This window comes from Garra rufa, chromosome 2 (genome assembly GCF_049309525.1).
Source record: "Garra rufa chromosome 2, GarRuf1.0, whole genome shotgun sequence".
Classification (NCBI taxonomy): domain Eukaryota; kingdom Metazoa; phylum Chordata; class Actinopteri; order Cypriniformes; family Cyprinidae; genus Garra; species Garra rufa.
In genome coordinates this window covers 47,423,644-47,451,614 of record NC_133362.1, presented here as the reverse complement: position 1 = coordinate 47,451,614, position 27,971 = coordinate 47,423,644, and the positions used below count along the sequence as shown (strand labels likewise).

At 35.5% G+C, this 27,971-nt stretch overlaps 1 protein-coding gene across 1 annotated transcript; it reads left to right on the top strand.

The window, feature by feature from the left end:
- Nucleotides 1-110: 110 nt before the first annotated feature.
- On the top strand, nt 111-27,191 carry LOC141325543 (NLR family CARD domain-containing protein 3-like). Its single transcript, XM_073834293.1, has 8 exons — nt 111-376; nt 10,687-10,861; nt 16,429-18,378; nt 21,738-21,911; nt 23,110-23,283; nt 24,337-24,489; nt 25,735-25,781; nt 25,860-27,191. The coding sequence occupies exons 2-8, from the start codon at nt 10,728-10,730 to the stop codon at nt 26,393-26,395; spliced, it is 3,168 nt and encodes a 1,055-aa protein (XP_073690394.1). The 5' UTR covers nt 111-376; nt 10,687-10,727; the 3' UTR covers nt 26,396-27,191.
- Nucleotides 27,192-27,971: the final 780 nt, after the last annotated feature.

Sequence of the window (27,971 nt, the reverse complement as noted above, 5' to 3'; positions counted from 1 at the left end):
TCGATTTTCAAATATTGCACCGGTCAAACAGTCTATTTTGCCGTAAATACTGTTGACGGTGTCCTTTATCAGTAGGCTTTATATTGAAGTTGAAAATGTTGTCGTGAAGACAAGAGCCTGGTCTGTCGGAGGCCTCCCTATGTCACCTACAGCAGCCGCAGCGCGCCAGCGCCGCGTCAGGCACGGTTCTGGTGTGTAAAGACACAGAAAAAGCGACGCAGCCGCCACGCAGCTGACACGCATCAGAAACGCCACGCTCACGCCACGCATCCAGTGTGTCACCGTGCTAACTGAGGGTCGTCAGATTCACACTTTATGTCATCTGAGCAAATCGAAAGCGGAAGAATCGTCCGACAAAAACAGTGAAACACTCGAGGTAAGTTCATAAGCTTCATATATCGTATCTGTAATAGACACTACGATAATCTTTTTTTTTTTTTTTTTTTTTTTATTGAATACAAAATCTGAGTACAACAGAATGGCAGTGCTTCATATACAAAAGAAAGATCTGGTAAAGAAGGCTCAACACAATAGAACCATATTATCATCTAAATAAAATACATAAAATATTCCAAGAAAGAGGATCAAGTATAAAGTAAGAGAGATTAAATAAAAATAAAAAAATAATAATAATAATACAGAAAATAGAATTACAACAAGTTATAATATACAAATAAATTAAACAATTTTACTGCCTTGGGATTTTTCATTTTGCTAAGGGCATCTGAAAAGCATTTTAGATCATTTTTAAACACTATCATCAGGGGAGGAGATTTAAAGTAGCGACATTTATGTATAAAGAATTTTGCTAGTAACATAATATTATTAATTAAATCATACAAAACTGAGAATTCTTTGGTTATTCCATACAGTACATCATGTAAGGTTAGAGTGAAACTATCAGCAACCACACGCTTCTCTACCAACCAGTCTTGCCAAGCTTTCCAAAAAGATTGAGACATACTACATGTAAAAAATATATGTTCTGTATCTTCATCTAAATGTTTGCATAGATAACATGGTATATTTGCGAAATCAAATTTTAAATGAAGAAATTTATTGGAAGGGTATATATCATTTAATATTTTAAACTGCATTTCTTTTACTTTGGGCAGAATAGGGAATTTTAGATAGGCTGTTCTGAAATATTTAACAGTATTTTTATCAAATGTATGATCTAGACTATTTCTTAGTATTTGACAAGGATAATTTGACTGGACGATATACTGTCTTAAATATTTGCTAGTGCAGAGTTTATTCTCTATTTCAATATCACCTACATATAACGATGGGAGGACAGCAGTAATTTTGGAATAGGAGAGGTAACATCTCATTAACATTTTTATACCTGAAGGTATTGCATTAATAACAGTAAAGAATTGCTTTGGATGACAGGTAAATCCGTGTTTTAAAGTGAATAAATTATAGTTTAACATATTACCCTTCTCATCCATTAGATCCAATACTGACCAAATATTTCTATTTACCCATTCCTCAAAAAATAAGGATTTGTTTCTGTGTAGAATATATTTGTTATTCCAGATTGGAGTATTGTGAGGCGTGAAATTGTGTGTGTGTGCCAATTTCCAATATAATAAGACTTGTTGGTGGAATGCTGATAGTTTCACTGGAATTTTAGGTAAATCAAAGTCACATTTGAGAAGAAAACGGATACCACCTACTTCACGAAACAAAGCTGAAGGCACAGAATACCAGAAGCTCTCAGTATTACCTAAAAACATTTGAAGCCACTTAAGTTTTAACATCGTATTCATACTTTCAAATTCAATTACATTGAGACCACCTTCTTCGTATATTTTTGTAATATCAGATTTTCTAATATAATGAGTTTTATGTCTCCAAATAAAGTCATACATTTTTTGATTGCCTGTTTTTATAATACCTGAAGAGGGAGCTACAGCAGAAGCTGGGTAAATCAGTCTAGATAAGTACTCAACTTTTGTTACACTGTCAGAAAAAATGTGCAAAATTTGTACCTTCAGGGGTACAAAGGCTTGTCACTGGGGCAGTACCCTCAAGGGTACACCCGTTGTACCCTTTCACATGGGTACATATCTGTACCCTTGCAGTATGTACCTTACAAAGGCAAATATGTACCTTTGCTGACTAAATTGTACCATTTAGTGCTATGGTACCATAATGTACTTTTAAAAAAGGTACAAATTTGTCTTTTTTAAGGGTACTGCCCCAGTGACAAGCCTTTTGTACCTTATGGTGGCAAATCTGTACTACATACAACACATTAAAAAGGCCAGGATGCTGTTTATCACATTTATTAAACATTCAAAACATTACATTCTCACATTTTTCACAGGATGAATGTTTTAAGCTCTATCACAATGTCATAACAGGATGCATATTGCAAAATTTTACTTAAAAAAAAAAAAAAAAAAAAAATTTATACTCTGTTCTTATAAAGCAAAACATTTTTTTTCCAACAGTACACATTTCATTAATTGATTATACCCTAACATTTTATCACAAAATAAGCTCTACCTCAATGTGTCTTAACAGGATGCAAATATTGAGCAATTCTTTTTTCAAAAAAACAATTGTTTATACTATTTCTAACTTTTTAAAACATTTTATAAAATTGTAAATATCAAGAATATTAAGCTTAATATTAATTTTTTCATAATCAATACATCCCATTAAGTAATTTTTTCTACTGCATTCTACATTTTCTAAAAAATGTTTTAAACATTAAGAATCAAAAACAACCTTTTTCCAACAGTACACATTTCATTAATTGTAACTTTATATGCATACTTTTTTTTTTTATCACAAACCCATTTTTACCAAACGCAGTACTACACTAATACACAGTACTAATTGGAACTTTTTAAACATTCTTGGGGATCACAAACTACTTATTTATCATAAGCAGAGTAAACGGCAAGGGCCTGAAAGTCCATCTCTTGCCCTGGTTTTATAACACTTCATTCAAAGTCAACTTTTACTGCGTATGCATGGAACTGTGAATCATATGACACTGGTATTAAAAAAAACTTGCCACATTATATATATACACTGTTGACATTTAAAATGTATTGAACTTAAATCGTCACTTTTAAAACACTGAATGTCGAAATCTTCACCCTTGTGCATCAGTATATTTGGCATTTTTAACACAGGATATTAATTATTTGGGTGATAGATATTGTAAGGGGCTTGCCACCCACCTCAGTTATCTTTGCTATGGCATGCTGCCAGAAAGTCAGTGAATTCTTCATGTAGGGTGGACAAGCCAAGTTGAAAACAATAGTAAGCACTGAAGGCTGTGCATTGTAGTGATCCTTTCTTCAACTCCTAGTTCCTTGCACAACTCCACACCATCCACTTTGAAAAGTTGTACCCTCTTGGAGAAAGCCATTTTCCAGTCAGTTTCTGCCAACTATATGGTTGGGTATGGAGTATCAGCATCACACTGAGAAGAAAAGAAAACATCAAAAATCTATCAGTAAAACAATGCAATGTGCTGTTTTAAATGTTTAAAGACAAATAATGTGAAAATTTTGACATAAACTACCTTGTAACCAATCAAGGTGTAGAGATACATTCGAGCAATTTTAAAGCATGAAGATTTTTTTCACACAAAGAAAAAACATTTAAATATCTTATTTTGGTGATCAAAATGAGTTTTAAGGGATTAAATCTGACTACAGGGGGACTATCAGTTCTTAAAAAAGCTTAATGGATAATCACAAAACCACTATGTTTATGTCAATACCTAGATCTTCTGCAAGCATCTTTTCTCTTGCTTCTTGTAGACTTCGTCCAACGGAGCATTTCTTTGAACAAGCTGAAGCACCTTGGGCACAATACTGGTAAAGCCATCCCTGAAGTGCCGGCTTAAACTGACAGTCGATGAATGCATTCGGTCAGCTTCATCACACAACTGAAAATTTACAAAAAGATAAAGTTAATCATTTAAATTAACTAAAAATACTTCAAAACAATCAAATCAGACATTTTAATATTCTTTCATTGCCATTTCCCTTTAGTAATATACAAATATTTCTAAGATTGAATGCACAAATATTTGTTTACCTGAAGGTTTAGAAAATTACAATGTTTCTACAATTTTTTTTTAACTGTAAATTAAAAAAAGCATACTGTTTATTTATATCGACATTCAACATTCATTTTAAGCTAATAACTGATTTAGAATCTGTGATATCACTGACCCCTGAGGATGTTCATTTCTCTTATCTTCCCTGGCTCAAATTTGTAATTTTGTTAATATTTTAATTAATTTCAATATTTATTAACATAATGATAAAAGCCAAAATATTAAATGTAATAAATGTATTTTGACTGAGTAAAATCTACTGACTTCAGCAATTTACTACTACTACATTGCTATCGGTGACAGTTTAAAAATGGGAGAATCCCTTGTTTTTGCCCGAAGTTTTCAAGCCGGTAACAGAAAAAGAATTAAAGATACCTTATTAGTCTTTCAAATTTTCTTTCTTATAGCATTAATTCAGCCAAAAAGTTTAGTTTGGTCATTAATTATTCACCTTCATGTCATTCCAAACCAGTAAGACTTCATCTTCGGAACACAATTTAAAATAATTTTGATGAAACTAACTCTAACTCTCCCAACTTTCCTTGTGTGTGCTGACTGGCCACCCTGCTTTTTAAAATATTGGCATCAGGCATTAAAAAAATCAATACGGTTAACCGCTAAACATAGGACAAATATAATACACAGAACTCAGTGTTATACTTACATTTCTGTAGTTGAAGTTTGTTGATAGGGTTCTGCTGGCACTGGTACTAGTGTTACTGTTACCACCTCCATCTTGTGTACAAATTTGTTAAATCCACCTTATTTTCTAAAGGGAAAAAATGCATAGTCTGTGTGAGCTTGAGGTTTTAACAGCAACAATAAAATCTATTTTTCAATGGACATTCATCAGTATAAAAACATTGCTTTAATTCAGAAAAATACACAATAAGTTAGTACTTATACATTTCCAGAAAAAGGTACAATACTGTCACTGGAACAGTACCCTAAGGTACAAAAGCTAAAAGGTACCAATATGTACACTTAACGAACTAACAGAGAACTATACTTTTTTTAACTGAGAGTGTATTATTAAAAGCCAAATTATTTAAATTTGCAGCTCACAGACTAGAAACGTATTTCACGAGTTTTGATAAATAATGGTAACTTAAACCAATTTTACTTGCTGTCCTTGGAAGGGCTCGATACCGACGCCTCAATACGACATAACAAATAATTAGGACTCTCCTGGACTTACGTTTATAACGTTAGTTAAATATGTAACGTTACCAAACAAAACTGATATAAATCAACACGGATAATATTCGTAATGTATATAATTCCAGAAAGACTAGGAGAGGCGTTAAAATAAAAGGCGTTCGCCCGCGTCCGGAGTGAACACGGGTAAGTTAACGTTAACGTAACGTTAACGTTAGAGTAGTAAGAACATTTTGGTAAACTGAATTTATAAATCTACGGTATAAGCAAGCACAAAACGCGATAGTCCTAAGCTGTTTCTATGGCCGTTTCACCGCTGTTTTGTCAGCGTCTCGTGCCATCTCTCAGTGGAGTATGAGTTAAGCGAAAAATTATATCTTTATTTCCGGCTAAATGATAAAAAACAATTGTAATAATAACAATAAGCTTAAAATGTAATGGCAATGCGTTGGTTTTGTCAGGTCAGTTTTCGAAGAAAGGTTTCCCTCACGCGTCAGGTAACGTTAACGTTAGGCCTGGCTACAGACGCAATGTCAAGTTAACATAAATCGAAAGGGAACCAACAGATTTTCACAGTACTTAAAATTAAACTTACCTCAAAATTTCTGTGCTTCGTCGTCAGTGACATGTATTCCAGGCAGCTTCTTTCCGTTTTTGAAGATCCTCCGTGCCTCCGTCGAATGATGTCCTGAATAACCGGCGTCATGCACAATCTCTTTTTCAAAATGCACAGCGCGGGCTACAATCCCATTGGACAACACGAAAAGGCTCGCTTCGAAAATATGCATTTGAACTGAGGCAAAGTAGTACACCATATAATGTTTAATAAACATTAAATAGTTTTGTCTACTTCATTGTGCTTTTGCTAAGTAATATTAATACGTGTATTTGTTTAACTCTACATTAAAAACAAAACTTAAAACAGCTCTTATATCAGTTTAAAATTACAATTAAAAAAAAAAATGCCTACTTTAATACATATGCTTTACGTTTAAAAGTTATTATCTTGATGGTCTGCATAATCACTAAAATGTAATTTGCGTGTGTACTGTTCAGAACTGGTCAGAAAGATGCAGGCTCTTGAACATATTTGGTTATTTTGTGCATCTCTTCCAAATAACCAACAACTCATGAAAATTATTATCTTGCTCTGTTTAATTTTGGGTCACTATTTCATAGACATCTGGCTTACTCCTTTGGTCACACAAGTGATTGTACCTTTCTTTGGGGATTAAATGGTACAAACGTGGACCCTCTGGCAGTTGGAAACATATCTGTACCTTTTTTACCCCTGAATGGTACATATGAGTACTCTAAGGTGCAACTATGACCCATCGAGGGTACAACTTCACCATTTGTACCCTAAGTGTCACAAATGGACCCCAACCGTACCCTTTTTTCTGACAGTGTAGAAGTATCCTTCCAAAAATTGATATGTCTCTTTGCAACCAGCAATTCAAAATACCATTGGCTTTTTGTATTTTATTTTCAAAATTTTCTTTCATACTTATTTTTGAATCTTTGGAAATATAAATACCTAGATATTTCACTGTCTCTTTAACTGGAATATTATATAAGGACAGATCTTGAGTTGGGTGTAGGGCCAAGAGTTCACATTTATTTAAATTTAGTTGGAGGCCTGAAGCTTTACAGAAGCAATTAATTAAAGAAATAGCCAGAGGGATTTGATCTTTATTTTGTAAAAATAAAGTAGTGTCATCTGCTAGCTGACTGATTGCTAAGGTTTTCCCAAATACATTTAATTTCTTTACTGATAAATCATGTTTAACCATAGTGGATAACATATCTACAGCTAAAATAAATAAAAGAGGGGACAGTGGGCATCCTTGCCTAATTCCACGGCCAATCTGAAATCTTTGTGTAGTACCAAAAGGGAGGGAAACTGAACTATTCATGTCTCTATAAATCATTTTTATGACATTAATAAACTGTTCACCAAAACCGAAAGCTTGTAAGGATTTAAACAGAAAAGCGTGCTCAATCATATCGAAGGCTTTTTTGAAATCTAAAAATAAGATAAATCCATCATCCTCTATCAAGTGACTGTACTCCACCAAATCCATCACCAACCTTATATTATTATGAATAGATCTTCCTTTAAGAAAGCCTGATTGTGATTCGTTAATTAAATTATTAATTCCCACTTTTAATCTATTAACATATATATGAGTAAAAATTTTATAATCATTATTGAGCAATGTGATTGGCCGAAAATTATCCATATATCTCATGTCTTTATCTGGTTTAGGGATTAATGTAATCAAACCCTGATTCATAGTAGGGCCTAAAGACCCATCTTCAATGGATTCAACAAAAGCATTAAATAATAATAATCTAATATCATTCCAAAAGAATTTGTAAAAATTAGCTGTGAGGCCGTCAGGGCCTGGGGATTTGTTTAATTTTAAGTTTTGAACCGCTGAGTCAAGTTCTTCAATGCGCAAAACAGAATCACAGCAATCTCTCCAATCATTGTCAATGTGGGGAATAAAATGTATTATCTTATCAAAGAAATTGTTACACTCTATTGGGGAGAAGTTGGAAGAGTACAGGTCACTGTAAAACCGATAGATTGTCTTACCTATTAGAGTAGGTTCTGTACATTCAACATCATTTATCATTAGTGAAAGAATTGAGTTGCGCGATTGACGTCTTTTTTCTAATCTGCAGAAGTAAGAAGTACTTTTTTCACCCTCTTCTATCCATTTAGCCCTAGAACGTATATATGCACCTTTGGCTTTCTTAATATAAAGGTTGTCCAATTCTAATTGCAAAGAGACCATTTTGGTTTTTTCAGTATCATTCAATCCAGTTTCACTACAATATTTGTTAATTTCAGAAATAATATTATGTTCCTGTTGCCTCCTCACTTTGGCCAGTACTTTACTGTAATTAATAGAAAATTCACAAATTTTAAATTTGAGGAATTCCCATCTGGCTTTGTTAGAATTAAAGTTACTACTATTCTTAATTTCCCAAATTAAATCTTTAACTTTATTACAGAATCTTTCATTATTAAGTAAATCTGAATTAAATTTCCAATATCCCTTAATCCTTGAAGTGTTGTGACTTGGTTTGAAAAGTAGTGAAATGGCACAGTGGTCTGTCAAAGGAGCTGCAGAGATAGCGCAGTCTTTAACAAATAACATTAGGTTATCTGAAATAAGCCAATAATCAATTCTTGATTTGCTGGAGGCGTTGGGTCTCATCCAAGAGAACTGTCTGAGATTAGGATTGAGATATCTCCATGCATCTATCAATTTAAAATTAGTGCAAAAGTGTGAGACCAAAGGATTTGGTTGAGAAGTTAAGCTTTTGGGAGGATATCTATCATGTGTCTCGTCTGGTACAACATTAAAATCTCCACCTACAACAATATTATCTGTAGGGTATATTCTCTTTAAATCAGAGATTACAGAAGAGACCTCATTAAGTAAATTTTGGTTCATTTTAGAATTATTGTGGCCATATATGTTAACCAAAATGAAAAAAATATGTTCAATATCTAAAACAGCCGCTAGCCAGTGTCCACTTAAGTCAGTTCTAGAAGAAATAACCTTCCCTGGACAGTTATTAAATAAAATTGCAGTACCTGCAGAGTGGGAGGAACCATGGCTAAGTAGCAACTTATCTCCCCATTGAGTAGACCAAAAAGCAGTATCCGTTAAAACAGAGTGCGTTTCTTGTAGAAAAATACAGTGAGAACCATTACTTTTACAAAATAAAAACATTGCTTTTCTTTTAACCTTATTTTGAATGCCCCTAACATTCAGTGACATTAAAGAAAATGGTAACTTAACTGGAAACATAAAACAGAAAAGTGCAAAATGCAAGGCAAAGTGCAAACACTTGTATGAGAAAGAAATTTTCACTAGGTTGTATAACCACAAACCTAGAACAAACCTCACAACCTAGTGCGTCTCCAAAACAGTCGTATCTCCAACCAATCTACCCTCAATCAGTTCACATGAATAATCATGTTGAATCAACGCGTTTCCCTTCAATGTATCCGAACGGTCCACGAAAGTACGCTTTCTTTCCAGTTTTACGCGCCTGATCGATCAAAGGCCACAGCGCAGCGCGGGCCAAACGATCCTCCCTCGTCAAATCCTCCGCGAATCGAACTCCGCGGTCCCGGCAGACTGATGAGTTCTTTGTTGATTGCCAAAACTCATCCCTGTATTTTCGCATTGCAAATTGTACAATCATCTGCCTTGGTTTCCCTGGCTCCTTCTTGCCGATACGGTGTACTGTGTCAACAATGTCATCTAATTTTTGAACCAGGTGCGGTGCAATTTCAGCAAAAAGACCGATCACTTCCCGACGGGGATCCTCTTCGGGCTTCTCTTTCATACCGTTGATCCGGAGATTCCATCTTCTTTTATATCGCTCAAGTTCAGATGTTCTACTCGCCAAGTCTTTGTGCGATGAAGTTAGACCCAGAAGTGATTTGCTTGTCTCTAAGCATTTTTCTTTGCAATCTTTAATTTCAGCGGCATTGAACTCGACAGCCTTGGAGATCTCTGCAATCATGACACTGTTCCTTCGCATCTGATTCGCCATTTCTTCTAGTTTTTCATCTTGTGAGTCAAAGCGAGCCGTTAGTGAAGTTATGGCTTGCAGAAGCGTTGCATTAGTGACATCCTCGTCGTGGGGTTTTAATTTTTTCAAGGCGTTTGATTTAGTAGGAGTGAGATGAGACGAATCACGGCGTTTATCTGATTGAGCGGACTGTACCTCCATTTCTGGATCGTTTGAGACCGAAGCTGGAGTCGAGCCACGGGCCGGAGGGATGATAATCTTCGGGAGGCTAGTTTGTTGTGAAGATTTTCGCATTTTGAAGACATAAAACACATCTACAGTGTTTAAATGTTAATTTTAGGTAGACGTGGATGAGATTTGTGTGTTTCAAAACTAACTTAGGAGACAAGCTAGGGAGCTCGGTTAAAACACATGTGTTCAGCCCGCCATCTTCCAGCCGAAAAAGACACTACGATAATCTCAGTTATTAATAAAGAGAAGAATGACGTAAAATAATGGCGACAGACGATGTGCACCCTGTCTGAAAGGACAAGCTGATTAGTGTTTAACGCATCTTGTTTGTTTATTGGAAGCTGCAACTAGTCTCAGGTTAAGTCTAGAAATTTTAGATATTTCATATATTTTTCGATTTCTAAAGATTCCAGTTTAGTTAGTGTGTCATTTTATCTCCATATGCAGAGCTTAAAACTGCGAGACATAGGGTGGATTTGAATTGCAAGCTTACTCAGTTCTGAATTATTACTCTGATCCACATTATTATAGACATGCACAAAAAACAGTACCAAAGACCACCCAGTAACAAACGAGTAACACAGAACAGTAACAAAAACACACACACATGAGCAAAATAATCTGATTTGGCCCACTTTTAGATGCAGTCTGAATGAAGCAATAGAAGAACGCTGCCTCCAAAATGAGCCTCTATGAGGAGAGAGAGGATGGAGATGTTGTTCACTGCCAGAACCAGAGAGCAGCATCTCCAGAGCCCAGCTGTGTGTCTATGAAGAGTGATGCATCCATGGGAGTGCCCACTTCATTCAGCGACAGGTGAGACAACCAGACAAGGGACAGAGAATCTTAAACTAATGGTTTCCAACATTTTTAAATTACTGCTGGACCCATATTTCAAAACTATCCACAAGGATAACCCTATACATGGATAAATCATGCTAACTCTAACTCATCTGACTGCTGCTGAAGTATCTAGCTAGAGAACAATCTGAGGTAAAACTTCTAACTAAATTTGAATGAAATAACATTCATTCATTTATTCATTCTCCAGCCTGATTTCAGAAACATCCTCAGATAAAAAAAATAATATTTTCTAAATGTTTTTTCTAAAGAAAGACAAACATAAATATTAATGAGTTATTAAAAGCCCTGGATCAGTATTTTCTCTATTTTGTAGAGGGGCCTCAAAATGACCATTTTCACTTAAGATTCAGAGCCAGATTACCAGGGGGTAAAAAAAATGACTTTGAAGGTGGCAAAAAAAAAAGATTACTTTTAATGAATGTAAATGACTTTTTTACACACCGTCTGTTAGTAAAATCTAGAAGACTTTAGCAATAGTTGTTGAAAGATTCTGGTTCTTAAACTTTTCTTTTGGTGTTTTAATTTTATATTGTATTTATTAAGGCCATTTTAATTTTTTTCTGGTTAACCACTGTGTCAAAGGTGTGGCTTCATGAGTAAATTGTTAAATTTTACACTTTTGTTTAGTAGTTAAAAATGTGAGTCACCTTGCATACTTTGCTAATACTTCTTTTTTCTTCTAAGGAGTAATGGAATGACAAAATGTTAAAACTAGAAATGTTTTATTCTTTCCTATTCATGGGTACCAAAGACGTCACTTCCGCTATGCTCGCCGCCATATTTGTGTCCGATATGACAACAGACACAGCGCATCTAAATGAGATTAAATAATAAATTGAAATAAGAACAAAAGGTACAAAAAGGACAAAAAGTGTAAATTATTGTGAACGTAGTCGCTCGATAAAGGCTTTAAGGCCTTGAAGAATCCTCTGCCGGCTGGTCACTAACTTACTTCACAGCGAACGGGACTCGCGCTGCAGGCACTAATTCCCTTACAGTCCGTGCTTAGATTTCGCCAAATTAGTTTTGGCGAATGCAAAAAAAATGTGATTATTAGGGTTGGGAATCGAAAATCGATTCCGATTCTGGAATCGGATACTTAAGATAAAGAATCGGATACTTGTTATAATATTAAAATTTCGATTCCTCGTTTCGATTCCTGGTTGCATTTTTTCCATCTAGTGATCTGCCAGGACCTTCCGCGCGTGCAATCTGCCAGGACTTTACGTGGTAATGTAAACATCAGTCGAAAAGATGGATCACGGTAAGCGTTTAAAAGTGTGTCTACGCTTTGTAAAAACCGAAGACAAATCTACCGCTGCACGCAAACTTCATCTTAGAGATCTGCAAGGGACGGATTTTAGTCCTGCGCCCGCCCACTCCAGAAGGAATATATGTTATTTCGTCCCGCAAAAGCCCACATAAAAGTCACTTATACCCCCGCGGGAAGACAGGTATCTACTTTATCTCTTGGCTGCATGAAACAAACCCTCCCGGTAATGTGAAGGCAAAGATGACCAGAGTAATAGTAACGAACTCGCGCGTGCCTAATGTATTCATTCTTGTATATCGGAGTCGTACATTAGGCACGCATAAGTCCGCTGTTGATTCACAAACTATTCATGCTTTCGGTGCTCTGATCCATAGTATTTTTGCGTGAAATTTCAAAATATTTGCATAGTTTTCAAAATGAATGTCCTGTGAGTTTTTTATAATGAATGCTTACCCATAGAGGTGGATCTTGTAAGGGTCAGTGGTGTTTAAGCACATATGAGCACCAGCATAAACATATTTACAATGTATTTACTGTATTTTTCATTTATGTTTATTTTATAATAAATACAAACAGTAGATATTCAGTCACTTAAGAAAGAGTACTCTGAAGTTGTGAAGAATGTCTGAATTAAATAATTTAGGTAATAAATTTAAATCTGTATGTGTGTATTCATGTTAAAAAGTTAGAGCAGAGGATTTTCTTTTAAATTCAAAAGTATAGCTTTAATTTAAAGTTTGTTTGATTTTTTTTTTATAACATGCAGGAGAAAAATAAAAAGGCAAAACTAATGTTTAGGTTAATAAAAAAGGTTAAAAAATAAACACCTTTAGAGGAAATGTCAGGCATAGGGGGGCCTTGCAAAACTGACCCGAGAAGAAGGGGGACCTGATATAAAAAAGGTTGAGAACCCCTGTAATAAAATAATATGTTGCAAGCTAGCACTGAAAATAAACATGTTTAATATATTAATGTTTGACTTTTGTGTTTGTTGTTTTTTTGTTTTTTTTTTACTAAATCGGAATCGAAACTGGGAATCGAAAAGAATCGGAATCGATAAGTGGAATCGGAATCGGAATCGAAATCGATAAAATTCAAACGATACCCACCCCTAGTGATTATTGAGCATAAGCCCAACATCCAGCAAGCCAAGAAAACATAAAATATACCTGAGGGAAGACGTCTTTCACGTCTTGTGTATTCCTAAAACTGGATCTCATTATTGAAGCACAAATTCAAGCACCAAAAGCTTGAGATTTCTTTATTTAAAATATGCATTTTTGTTCATTCAAGCTATATGGCTGCAATAACATTTTAGTTTAATTTAGTTTAGTTTATTACACCACTTGGGCAGCCAGTCACAATTCACAATGGTACCATTTACTCGGGACGATGGTTTGTGTGTAACTTGTGTGCCATTTTTGTATGACAAAGAATTTTTAGAGTAATTGTACATAAGTAGTTTTAGCAAAACAAATATGATTATTTTTGAGAACCTTTTTACATGTATATACTTTACTGCAGGCGTCGCAATGAACGCTATGTAGTACAATAGTTTAGCGTTTATTATTTAATTTTCATAATTCACTAAACACTGCATATTCTAAAACACCTTCAACTATAAAACACTCTTGCTCTTAAAGGAACACTCCACTTTTTTTGGAAATAGGCTCATTCTCCAACTCCCCCCGAGTTAATAAGTTGAGTTTTACCGTTTTGAAATCCATCCATCTCCTGTTCTGGCGATATCACTTTTAGCATAGCTTAGCATAGATCATTGAATCCTATTAGACCAATAGCATCGCGTTCAAAAATGACCAACGAGTTTCCATATTTGTTGTATTTAAAACTTGACTCTTCTGTAGTTATATCGTGTACTAAGACCGGTGGAAATGCAAAGCTGCGAGTTTCTAGGCTGATAAGATTAGGAACTACACTCCCATTCCGGCGTAATAGTCAAGGAAGTTTGCTGCCGTAATATGGCCGAAGCAGGCGGAGTAATATCAGAAACGAGTTCCCAGCTAGTTTAGCATTTGCACATGTGCTGCGTGGTATTACTGCTCCTCCTTCAGCCATATTACGGGAGCAAACTTCCTTGACTATTACGCCGGAATGGGAGTGTAGTTCCTAATCTTATCGGCCTAGAAAATTGAAGCTTTGCATTTCCACCGGTCTTAGTACACGATATAACTGCAGAAGAGTCAAGTTTTAAATAGGACAAATATCGAAACTCGTTGGTCATTTTTGAACGCGATGCTATTGGTCTAATAGGATTCAATGATCTATGCTGAGCTATGCTAAAAGTGATATCGCCAGAACAGGAGAACGGCTGAATGGATTTCAAAACGGTAAAACTCAACTTATTAACTCGGGGGGAGTTGGAGAATGAGCCTATTTCCAAAAAAAGTGGAGTGTTCCTTTAAGCCAAATACACACTGAAATAATTTACGTCATCTGGATGTACTGTAAGTCACTATTCTCTGCATTAGCACTGTTTTGAACTTGTTGTTCGAATGCTTTCTTGTTTACTAAATCTTTGGACTTACGAGTTGATCGGTTCAAAATGATGTAATCGCAAAAAAAATGCTTCTTTTCATTTTAAGGCATTATTTTCGTTATAATGTACTGATTCACAATCTTAGTAAATAATTAATTATTATTCCACTACTCTTATTGTGCCGGAAAAAAAACACCCTTGCTGTGAAAAGCACCTGCGTGAATGACACCGGTCCGGTACGCTAAAGGCTATATGCATACCGACCCACTTCAAGCACTTCTGCTGAGATCGAATAAAACTATAGTTAGGTTTTTTTTTTTCTGATGACTGTTGTTACAGCTAACAGAACAACATATCCTGGGCATAGTGTATACTTGTTGTGAACATTCTGGGAGTTTTGTTGATCTTTTTCTGGTAGTTGTGGCTGCTGTGATCATAGACTGAAACAAGTTGCGCGGACGCAAAAATGGCGGCGATAAAGCACAGTGACGTCACATGGTCCCTATGGATTATCAAAACAATTGCATACAACATACCTGAGTGCAAAAATACAGTGAAATGGTCAGTAGTGTATTCATAGGATTCTATTTTTGATGCATTGTCATAGATCAAGTAGTATCCACAGCTAAGGCATATTTAGTGGAATCACTGATAGTACCTCAAACATTTAAAACATTTAAGGGTCTTTACACAAAACCACATATAGTTTTTGACCCATTTTATGGAGTAACTTGCCATCATTTATTAGATATGGAGTTTAAACTCCATTAAACCCATGTTTACTTTTGTGTTTTTAACATTTTATGACTGTGTTTATGATTTATATTTTTGTCTTAACAATTTTGTATGACCAAGGTTGTGTTCCTTAATATTATTAATATGCATTATTTTATGTATAATCATTTTATTGTATTAATTAATTTGAAATCATTTTCTTTTTTTAAAATCATCTTAAATGTCCTTAATTTTGTTTTTATTGTTGTGATTATTATTTTAATTTTTTATGATTTTTATGCTATTGTGATTTTAATTCCTTTTTATGTACAGCACTTTGAATTACCATTGTGTATGAAATGTGCTATATAAATAAACTTGCCTTGCCTTGCCTTAATATAAATCTTTTCTTAATAAGGTTTTTTTAAGAACTAGAATCTAAACTAATATTAATATAGCTTTAAAACTGGCACTAAAATATGCTCTATCTATGCAACTGTTTTCATAGCCAATGTAAACAATTTAACATTGTACTTACAAAGCCATAAAAAGATCCTAATGCCCCGATATTAGGATACCTTTATTAGTTCTTGAATCTTGAGCATGCAAACATTGGGATATTAAACATAATTTTCCCAGGTAAAAAAAATAATAATTTTCCATTTATAAAATATATTCATTCATATTCAAGATATTCATCCATGGCATGTAATATTTTGACTTTCTTTTTTATGTTTTTTTTTTTTTTTCTTCACCAAATCACTTTATACACACAAAGTGTTACAGGGTTGAAACGAATATGGGAAGGCTCCAAGGGTATTGAGTGTCACCTGAAGAATCAGTTTTATCTGATCTGGGATAGTTTATTCATAAAAATAGCATGGATCATTATTAAAGCAAACTGTTGTGCCATTGTGTCTCAACAGTTTTTTTTTCTTCTTCTCAAATGTCATAATTGGCTGTAGTCTGAGAACTTGTGGCTTGTGCCCTCATTCATTCTTTGTGTTGTTCTTCTTGTCCCTGCTGTGATTATAGAGATGGATGGCTGAACTGCAGAGACACTGGGGACCTGCAACAGGATTCTCACCAAGCAGTAGATGATGAGCTACAAAAAGTCAAAGACCACCACAAAATCAACATGAAGAATAAGTATGAGAGATTATTTGAAGGAATCAAATTACAAGAAAATCAAACACTTCTGAACAGGATCTACACACAGCTCTACATCATAAATGGAGAGAGTAAAAGGGTGAATGAGGAACATGAGGTTTTACAGATGGAGACAAATCCCAGAGCAAAATTCTCACATAACACTCCACTCTACTGCAATGATATCTTTAAACCCTTACGTGAACCAATAAGGGAAGAAAAAGAAAACACAATAAAGGCAGTTCTTACTAAAGGCATCGCTGGAATTGGAAAAACAGTTTCTGTGCAGAAGTTCATTCTGGACTGGGCTGAGGGAAATGCCAATCAAGATATAGATTTCATGTTCGTGCTTCCATTTCGTGAGCTGAACTTAATTAAAGATGATCAGTACAGTCTTCACAGACTTCTGATGGACTTTAATCCTGAACTTCAAAATCTGGAATCAAAGATTTATGGGGAGTGTAAAGTTGTATTTATCTTTGATGGTTTGGATGAAAGTAGAATCACACTTATGTTTTCAGACAGTGAAAAAGTTTCAGATGTGACTGAGACTTCATCAGTGAGTGTGTTGATGTCAAACCTCATTAAAGGAGAGCTGCTTCCATCTGCTCTCATCTGGATCACCTCCAGACCAGCGGCAGCCAGTCAGATCCCTTCCAGATATATCAACCGTGTGACAGAGATTCAGGGATTCGATGAGCCACAAAAGGAAGAATATTTCAGAAAGAGGATCAGTGATGAGCATCAAGCCAGCAGAATCATTTCACACATTAAAAGAGTGAAAAGCCTCCACATCATGTGCCACATCCCTGTCTTCTGCTGGATCTCAGCCACTGTGCTTCAAAACCTCCTAAAACAAGATGCCAATGCAGAAATCCCCCAAACTCTGACAGAAATGTATATCCACTTCCTGCTCCTTCAGATAAGAATGAGGAATCAGAAGTATGAAGACAGAGATCCAGAGAAACCTCAGAAGTCCAACAAAGATGTGATTGTGAAACTTGCTGAACTGGCTTTCAAACAGCTGATGAAGGGCAATGTGATGTTCTATGAAGATGACCTGCGCGAGAGTGGCATAGCCATCACTGATGCCTCAGTGTATTCTGGGATTTGCACTGAGATCTTTAAGGAGGAATCTGTGATTCATCAGAGGAAGGTCTACTGCTTCACACATCTGAGTTTTCAAGAGTTTCTTGCTGCATTCTATGTGTTACACTCCCATCTGATGAACAACATGGAGCCACTGCCGTTGTTCCAGTATAGAGAATATATGTGGGGCAGGTCTGGGGGAAAGCCTCTGTATGTGCTACTAAAATCAGCAATTAATAAAACTCTTCAGAGTGAAAAAGGACACCTGGATCTTTTTCTGCGGTTCCTGCTAGGGGTCTCACTTGAGTCCAATCAGACACTGTTACAAGATCTACTGACACACACAGAGAACAGCTCAGAGACCATCGAAGATATCACAAAGTACATCAAAAACACAATCAAGAGTGACAATGATCCTAGCTATGATTATAATTTGGACTGCTATGATGACACATTCAGCAATCAATTTAAAGAGCATTCCAAATGTCTCTCAGCAGACAGGTCTATTAGTCTATTCCTCTGTCTGCTGGAAGTGAAAGATCAGACTCTATCCAGAGAAATTCAGGAGTTTGTGAAATCAGACAAACATTCAGAGAAGAAACTCTCTCCTGCTCACTGCTCAACAATAGCCTACATGATTCAGATGTCAGATGTGGCGCTGGATGAGTTTGATCCTATGAAATACAACACATCAGTTGAGGGAAGATGGAGACTGATACCAGCTGTGGTCAACTGCAAGAAAGTTCTGTGAGTATTCATGTTATAAAATAAGGCGATGCTTCCCAACCCTGGTCCTGAAATACCCTCAAATCTGCACGTTTTACGCTTTCCTAATCAAACTCACTGAACCTACTCACCTCATTTGTAGAAATTCAAAGCCGTGAAATGGTAAGAGTTATGCTGCGTTCACGCTATCTCATAGTTACCATAATTCTGAGGTGACAACACATGACATTTTAATTATAGCGTTCAGAGGTAGTGCCTAAGTAGTGCCAAAATTAACCTGGCAGTGGTCACTGGTCCAAGTCGAAACTGTCAGAGTTTTCAGAGTTTACAAGTTGTAATTACGAGTTCAGGAGCATGTGAGGGCTTTAGCATTGATAGTGCTATAGAAACATAATTCAGATTAAAATGTCACGTGTTGTCATCTCAGAATTACAACATAGCGTGAACAGATTTTCCTGTTACTAGCCTTTTTCACAAAAATCAGAAATTACATCAGCGCAGGGTTAAGTTATTTCCGCTACAGGTCTGCGCCTATTATACTAGTATGCTATTGTCTCTCATAATGCTTCTTACCTTTTCTGTTTTGTCTATTTTTCAAATTGTTATATAACCAACAAAGAAACAACATTTTACTTGTTTGTAATTTATATGGCCATTCAGACCGCTGACTCGTCAAAATAATATGCTCAACATAGCGCTGGCTGGTTTCTGTTCTCCATCTCCGCTATATTTGAACGTATTTTCTAAATTTACTCAGTCATTTCCCTCGAATCACAACATCATGATAAATTATGACAGCATTTGACAGCATTTATATATAAATGCACATTTTTCCAACAATAAATGAAACAGTTCTGAGTTGGGTTGATGCATAAACTTAACACAACAACGTAATCCCGATCCAAAAGGAATAAAGCCATTAATCAGAGTCATCTCTTGTTTCGTATTATATTATTTTATTATGTATATCCTTGGGCACATTATACAATGTACAGTCGTGGCCAAAAGTTTTGAGAATGACACAAATATTAGTTTTCAAAGTTTGCTGCTAAGCTGATTTGTTTCAGTTGTTTCTGTGATGTACTGAAATATAATTACAAGCACTTCATACATTTCAAAGGCTTTTGTCGACAATTACATGACATTTACGCAAAGAGTCAATATTTGCAGTGTTGGCCCTTCTTATTCAGGACCTCTTCAATTCGACTGAGCATGCTCTCAATCAACTTCTGGGCCAAATCCTGACTGATAGCAACCCATTCTTTCATAATCACTTCTTGGAGTTTGTCAGAATTAGTGGGTTTTTGTTTGTCCACCCGCCTCTTGAGGATTGACCACAAGTTCTCAATGGGATTAAGATCTGGGGAGTTTCCAGGCCATGGACCCAAAATTTCAACGTTTTGGTCCCCGAGCCACTTAGTTATCACTTTTGCCTTATGGCACGGTGCTCCATCGTGCTGGAAAATGCATTGTTCTTCACCAAACTGTTGTTGGATTGTTGGAAGAAGTTGCTGTTGGAGGGTGTTTTGGTACCATTCTTTATTCATGGCTGTGTTTTTGGGCAAAATTGTGAGTGAGCCCACTCCCTTGGATGAGAAGCAACCCCACACATGAATGGTCTCAGGATGCTTTACTGTTGGCATGACACAAGACTGATGGTAGCGCTTACCTTTTCTTCTCCGGGCAAGCCTTTTTCCAGATGCCCCAAACAATCGGAAAGAGGCTTCATCAGAGAATATGACTTTGCCCCAGTCCTCAGCAGTCCATTCGCCATACTTTTTGCAGAAGATCAATCTGTCCCTGATGTTTTTTTTTTTAAGAGAAGTGGCTTCTTTGCTGCCCTTCTTGTCACCAGGCCATCTTCCAAAAGTCTTGGCCTCACTGTGCGTGCAGATGCGCTCACACCTGCCTGCTGCCATTCCTGAGCAAGCTCTGCACTGGTGGCACTCCGATCCCGCAGCTGAATCCTCTTTAGGAGATGATCCTGGCGCTTGCTGGACTTTCTTGGACGCCCTGAAGCCTTCTTAACAATGCAGTGGAAAGTTTTTTTCGGGATTAAGTTAATTTTCATGGCAAAGAAGGACTATGCAATTCATCTGATCACTCTTCATAACATTCTGGAGTATATGCAAATTGCTATTATAAAAACTTAAGCAGCAACTTTTCCAATTTCCAATATTTATGTAATTCTCAAAACTTTTGGCCATGACTGTACATTTACACCGTCATGTTAATAATGCAAAGGAGAGCAAGTAGAAAATGCAAAAATTATTTTAATTTTTGAAAAAATTTTACGTTAAGAGTCGTAATGCACAGCCAGCACCAAATAGACAGAACGGCAAAACTCAAAAATGTACTGAATTATAAGTGCCAACATTCAGAATTAAATGAACATAGTATTTATGATGACCCGAAGCTGACACAAAGTTTTTGAAGAAATGTTTGCTCTTTGTAGAGTGAAACACCGGTATATATCATGGTATTATAGTATCTATTTTGTAAAAATAGACTTTGATTCACAAACTTACTCTTGTTAAGTACGGCCGCTGCTGTCACCGGAAAAACTTTTACCCTGCAAGCGCCAATCCTAAAGCCAGGAACACGGAAGTGTGAAAAAGGGTAATTGTGACTCAATAGCTGCATTTACACTGGTACAAAAAAAAATCTGATTTTTGTTCACATCTGACACAGATGGGAAATTGTTGCACACGTATAAATACAAAAATCTGCATGTAATTTGCATAAATACTGAACTGCTTTTTTAGAAGTTACCAAACTCACAGCAGAAGTAACCTGCACAGGTGCAGGTAATTCACACACGCAACTCTCTCTCTTTTGTTGAATAATTTATTTAAATCAGTACATCATGCATTTAAATAAATGTGATCTTACCGCACTACTTCATCTCTGTGTTTGATTTAAAGTGGGTAGAATTCTAATTCTCCTCTCCATGTTGGGAGGTTCTTCACTACTGTGTCTGCAAAGGAAATCACAAAGAAATCGAACCACAAATTGAATTAAAGCAAATCGTTTAGTACGGTTCACTTTTGGATCCCTTTGGAGGGCTCAAACAAACTAAGTGTGAAAACACCCTAAAACACTGCTTACCTCTGGCCTGTGTCAGATGAGTTAATGGCAGCAGTGATGATGATGAGGAATTTCCAGCTGAGCTTCACACACTTTCAGTTCCAGTCTACAGCTTGTGCTTTTGGTCAGGTTTTTAGATGGGTACTGGATTAAACATGATCTGTGTTCAAAACCTTCTTGTCACACAGCAATATTAGATATGTGATCAATTAAAGATTATTTCATTGCTATTCTTAAAACATTGAAAATATGACATCCATCTTCACACTGCACTATGCCATTTTCTGTTATAGACTTGCTGGATGTGGTCTCTCTCTTCAGCATTGTGAAAGTTTGTCTTCAGCTCTACGATCATTAAACTCCCGTCTGACAGAGCTGGACCTGAGTAACAATGATCTGCAAGATTCAGGAATGAAGCTTCTCTGTGATGGATTGAAGAGTTCGCACTGTCAACTAAACATACTGAGGTTTGATTTGGAAATCAAATTTTAATATAAAAAATGTTTCACTTGTTCTAAGTATACCCAGATAGCACATGTACTGCCAGATGTCTGATAAAGATCACTTGATCTGGAAAGCATCTGTTGTGTACAAACATGTGACAAATGTCTGTAAGATGTCAATTTTACATACATTCTAAATCATAAACATCTTAAAGACATCTAATAGATGTCTATTTGACATCTGATAGGAAAAGTCCTATAGATGCATTGCAGATGATCAAACACTCTAAAAAATATATATATTTTTTAAAATAATGTTTAATTTACTATTTTTTATTAGGAAAGCACCATTTAGATTTTTCATGGTAAATTCCATTTTTGGTTAAATACAGAAACTAAAACAAACAAACAAAACATGCAACACACGTCATCCTCGTCATCATACCAGAATAAAGTGTGTCGTCATCAAGGCTTTTGCAGCAGATTTTGAGCAACCGCAGCACCTGACCTAGGCGCCTGGTCTTGTTTTACTCTCACAGTACTATGATGACACTGATCTTTATGCATGAAGTCAAACAAGCCTACTATTTGTTGCTTGTGGTAAGACTGTTTTACACATTATTCTTAAAAAAATATAGTATGCATTGTGTACTGGCCAGTAAGCATTAAGACATCTCGGGATGTAAATACACAAGGGAAGTAATCACAGAGAACAGAAACAGGTGTGGGACTAATTAGAAACCATAGAAACTAAAGAGGAAACAGCAACCAAGGAAACAAACAGGCATTAAAGGCGTAGGAAATAAAAAACAAAACAGGCTATAATTCTGACAATTGAGAAATAGAGTAAATAGAGAGAGCAGGCTTATTACTTAAAACAAAAAGAAGATATTGAAGAGAAATTAAAAAATGCATAGATACATCATTGTTAAGATTTTAGTTAATGAATATAATTTTGGTTGTTTTTATGTATTTACATTAGTGTCCTCTTTGTTTTCGCATCCCAACCAAATTTCTTGCAACAGCTTTGTCTTCAGACATCGTGATCTGGTCTTTCTGAAAATGTGTGCACAGGAATCAATAAGCTGAACTAAAATTTTAATTTTATAACAAGTATCCAATTCCTAGCCTAAAGTGTCCAATCCCAGAATTGGAATCAATTTTAAATTCCCAAGCCTAGATGTGACAGAAATTAATAACTATTCTTTATTGTTCCCTTTAGATTGGTCCTCTGTAATCTCACTGGTCAGTGCTGTGAAAATTTGTCTTCAGTTCTGCAATCATCAAACTGCAGTCTGAAAGAGCTGGACCTAAGTAACAATGACCTACTGGATTCAGGTGTGAAGCAACTCTTTGCTGGACTGAAGAGGTCACACTGTCAACTGAACATATTAAGGTATTTAAGAAACCAGATAAAGATTTACTCTCATCAAACATGCCACTTTAGTCCTGCTCTTGATTTATTGACTCCAAATAAATGCACATTAGATAAAGTATGTAATTTTGTTTAATAATTTATTTAAATTTTTTTTAAGCCAAATTCAGACAGCAATTGTTTCTCATAGGGACATCAGAAAAAAAGACAATTTATTCACTGTAGAGGAGGTAGTTTTTTAATCCTAAATGCTTATCTAATGGTCATTCACATGTTCAGCATGAAATATTGCTATTTATGTATTAAAATATTCTATTTATTAATATGAAATTTGGTTTGTCAATACATTTGATTATTTCAGTAATAAAAAAAATACATTTTTTTATTGTTTATGCACATTACTGCAAATATTAACATTATTTTACAGTGCTTGGTTATGGTCAAAACGTATTTATAATACAACTTTTGGATTTATCCCTTCTTGTAAACTAGATTTTGGATGTGAATTTGAGTTCAGATGGTAATTAAATTACAACACAACAATATTTGCCAAAAACAATAGGTACAGGAAGTTTTATGTGGGGGTAGATTTTAACAACAAAATTAAAATAATCTACTCCTCGTAAATTCTAAAATAAACGTACATACCTATGAGATAACAATTCAAATATGCCTTTAAAAATGTGATATGTAACATGTAAAGATGAGTTTGTTTTGTTTGTACACATTTAGTTTTTCTGGGATCTTCCTGGGTTGATTATATTTACAATTATTTATTTATTTATTCAAAGCAATTTACAATTGATCCTACTTGCATCCCATGCTGGTTTTGCTATACATAACATAACATGCATTACGCTTGTGACAAGCAATGCTAGATTTTTCAGCAGTCAGCAGAACCTTGTTGCTGCATTTGCTGTGGTCTTTTGCTAAAAACATCAGTTTGGGCTTTTTAATTATTTGTTTATAAGTACTGATATTTCCATTATGGTCAATAATGCCATTACCAGTAGTTTAGTTCATATCCAATTAACAAAGTAATTTAATGTTGACTGTTGCTGTGTGTGTTTGTAGATTGTCTGGCTGTATGGTAACAGAGGAAGGCTGCTCTTATGCATTGTCAGTTCTGAGATCAAACCCCTCACACCTAAAAGTACTGGATCTGAGCTACAATCACCCAGGAGAATCAGTAGTAAACCATCCAAACTGCACACTGGAGAAACTCAAGTATGTTGATCAGGAAGTATGAAGCTAAAAAAGTAGCAAAACCTGAGAGCTTTAAATTTGAATTTGTGAAATTTAAGTACTATAAATTAGGGATGTCACAAATAACTTTCTTTTGGAAATGAATGAGACAGAAAATATATTCTATATAATAATAGAATAATATTCTAGTTAATAATTACATCAAAGAGAATGGGGAAGTGTGTCCAAACTTTTGACTGGTAGTGTATGTCAGCTGTTGTCCCTTTGGTGCCAATTGTAAGGAGTCTAAGGGCCTGGTAAGCGCACCCCAACCGAGCCCCTAGTTCAGGGGTGCCCAATCCTGTTCCTAGAGATCTACTATCCTGCAAAGTTCAGCTCCAACCCTGATTAAACATACCTGAACCAGCTAATTAATCTCTTAGGTAGCACTTGATAATTACAGACAGCTGCGTTGGAACAGGGCTGGAACTAAAGTCTGCAGGTAGGTAGATCTCCAGGAACAGGATTGGGCACGCATACTTTTATGTTTCGATCCTACATCGAGAAAGACTGTTACTTCAGTTTGCTTTCAAATGTCAAGCTTTGTACATTACCCTAACAAGTTGTGTTCATTTTGAGACTTTTTATTTAGAAAACCAAAGGTTTGTATCTACAAAGTATGAAATGCTAAAACTCAAGCTTAATATCTCAAAACCACTCAGTATGCAGATAGAACCTTGTAATTCCAATATTCGAGATCCAAATTATTCCAATAATGTAATGGTTTGTAAAGATTTGTCGAAACAATTCGGTAGCTGCTCCTATTCAGCAGAAGTCTACAAATCCAATTAAGTTTTCTCATTAATATAGTATATATGTGCTAAAAAATGAAGATGTTTAACTGATGTTCTTTCAGTTACACAGTTGCACTTCCAGTCACATTTTATTTTAATTATATTTTTTAATGTATTTCAAATTCATTAAGAGCCTGAGAGCAACAGAACTATCACACCAGTATAGGTTACAAAACCTGTGTTGTATTGTAGTCTGCAATAATCCGTTGCAAATTAATTCATAAAACAAAGGTGTTTTGATTATTGTGTATGTGTGCAAAATAAAACATTCAGCTTTTCACACGAGAGCGATGAGTGTGAAATTTCTCAAATTCAAATCTACAAGCCCTTGTGTTTTCGTACACTTTACCTGACAAGGAAGATTAACTGATGTGTATGTGAGTTTACTGATCATATTGGATGTGCAGAATGTGACACTGTATGTGTTTTATAGTGTGGATCATGGAGGAGAGTTCAGGATTACAGCCGGACTTCGCAAATGTACGTCTACACAACACAAACACTTACCTTTAGTGATTATTGTTGTTTTGATATATATGTCTCTGTTCTTATGTTTAGATGCCTGTGAACTCACACTGGATCCAAACACAGCTCACACTCTTCTCATTCTGTCTGAGGAGAACAGAAAGGTGACACGTGTGAGAGAGGATCAATCATATCCTGATCATCCAGAAAGATTTGATGAGTGTCCCCAGGTTCTGTGTAGAGAGAGTCTGACTGGACGCTGTTACTGGGAGGCTGAATGGAGTAGATATGCTTTTATATCAGTGACATATAAAGGGATCAGCAGAAAAGGAGGGAGTGATGATTGTGTATTTGGATTCAATGAAAACTCCTGGAGTCTGATCTGCTCCGATAACAGATTCACCATCCGTCACAATAATAAGGAAACTGACGTACATGTACCTTCAACCTCCTCTAAGAGAGTAGGAGTGTATGTGGACGTTTCAGCTGGCACTCTGTCCTTCTACAGCGTCTCTGACGCACGCACACTCACACACTTACACACATTCACCTCCACGTTCACTGGATCTCTTTATGCTGGATTTGGGTTTATTTTTTATTATTTGAACTCCTCTGTGTCTCTGTGTTAGATTGTAAAGCCTGTGACAAACAACAGAGATGTCACACACCTGAATGAAAGAAATACTCTCACATTATATATTGTAGTGCTGCTGATTGTCAGGGTGTATGGTTCTCTGGAGAACCATTAACATCAGGTGAACCTTTCCATTGCACAAAAGTCTTTGTAGTGGAAAATGGTTATTTTGACTATAAATGGGATTTTAAACTCATTCTTGTGTAAAGTATTGGCATATAATTATATTCTAGGGTATTGTGTGCTTCCAATTTTATAGCAACAGTTTAGACAGGACCCTTTTTCTATTCTAACATGACAGTGTATCTGTGTATAAAGCAAGATTCAAAAATTAATTATTGATTCAGTCAATGTGGAAGAACCTGACCCTGGAATATCATTATATGCTTAACATTAAGTTAAAGTAGTCAAACCTGTTCATTAGAAGAAGGTGTCCCAATATGTTTGGCAATGTAGTGTATATTATAATAATACATTATAATATATCATTAAACAATTATAATTGTGTGAAATAACTGAAAAAAACTCTTCTAACTAGAAGTGTTAATGAGTAAATCTAACTGCCAAAAAGAAAAATATAGAAGATTTCTTAAGCGTAAATGCCTTCTGACCAAAAGGTCAAAAACAAAACATGTGTGTGCTGTAAATAATGATATCACACAACTAGCAACTTGGCTTCCAGACAAAATTAAATGTGTTTTCAGTGAAAATATTGAGCGGTGCTACCACATTTAATCTTGTTATTTTACAGTATAATGATTAATGTTAATAAAAATACAAATATGTTGATATACTGAAGAACTTTTTACATTTATTTATAATTTATTTTATGTTATATTCATTTAAAACAGCATTTTTTTCTTTGCCATAGGAACCCTGAAGTATTGATGCAGATGTTTGTTAATAAACAGAATTACATATATAGAATGGACTTTACTGTATAAAGGCCTGCATTACAGCAGAGTGAGTAGTCTGCTTCGGGAGCTCACTAAAGTCATTAAAAACTGAGGTTTTTGCGACGGCTTTAGTTACACTTAAGTCACTACTAGTGGGTTACCATGATCTTCACTTTAGAATACAGATCTAAATAATTAGTAATTCTTTCAGAAGGATGTAGTAATAACGTCATTACTATCCAAAACCTTACATATACCTCAACAATGATTTCAGTCATTACTAGGTAGTTATGATCTTTACTTTAGAATACGAATACAAATAATTAGCAATCTCTTCTGAAGTATTTGGTAATTCTTTAGTTGTACTAGTGACTTACCATGATCTTTACTTTAGAATTATACTGTTACGTCCCCCATTTTATGTCTAGGGAGGGAAGGTACGTAACAGAATAAAAGTTGGTGTTGTGTGTGTGTGATAGCTCTGCAGACCAATCAACGACCTTAATAAAAGTAATTGACAAAGAAAGCCCACTCTACAACTTAAATGAAGATAAACTTAACATTTTATTGTGAAGAGGCAAAAGGGTGTAAAGGCTTCAAGAGGGGGCTCAGGCCAAAACAACAAACATAACACATCTAACTGGTAAACAGAAACTAACTAACCTTTCCAAAAGA

Coding starts and splice junctions, on each gene's coding strand:
- LOC141325543 (XM_073834293.1), top strand. CDS start 10,728: ATGAGCCTCTATGAGGAGAGAGAGGATGGAGATGTTGTTCACTGCCAG. Junction 18,379..21,737: donor GTCAACTGCAAGAAAGTTCT/GTGAGTATTCAT, acceptor TTTCTGTTATAG/ACTTGCTGGATGTGGTCTCT. Junction 24,490..25,734: donor TGCACACTGGAGAAACTCAA/GTATGTTGATCA, acceptor TGTGTTTTATAG/TGTGGATCATGGAGGAGAGT.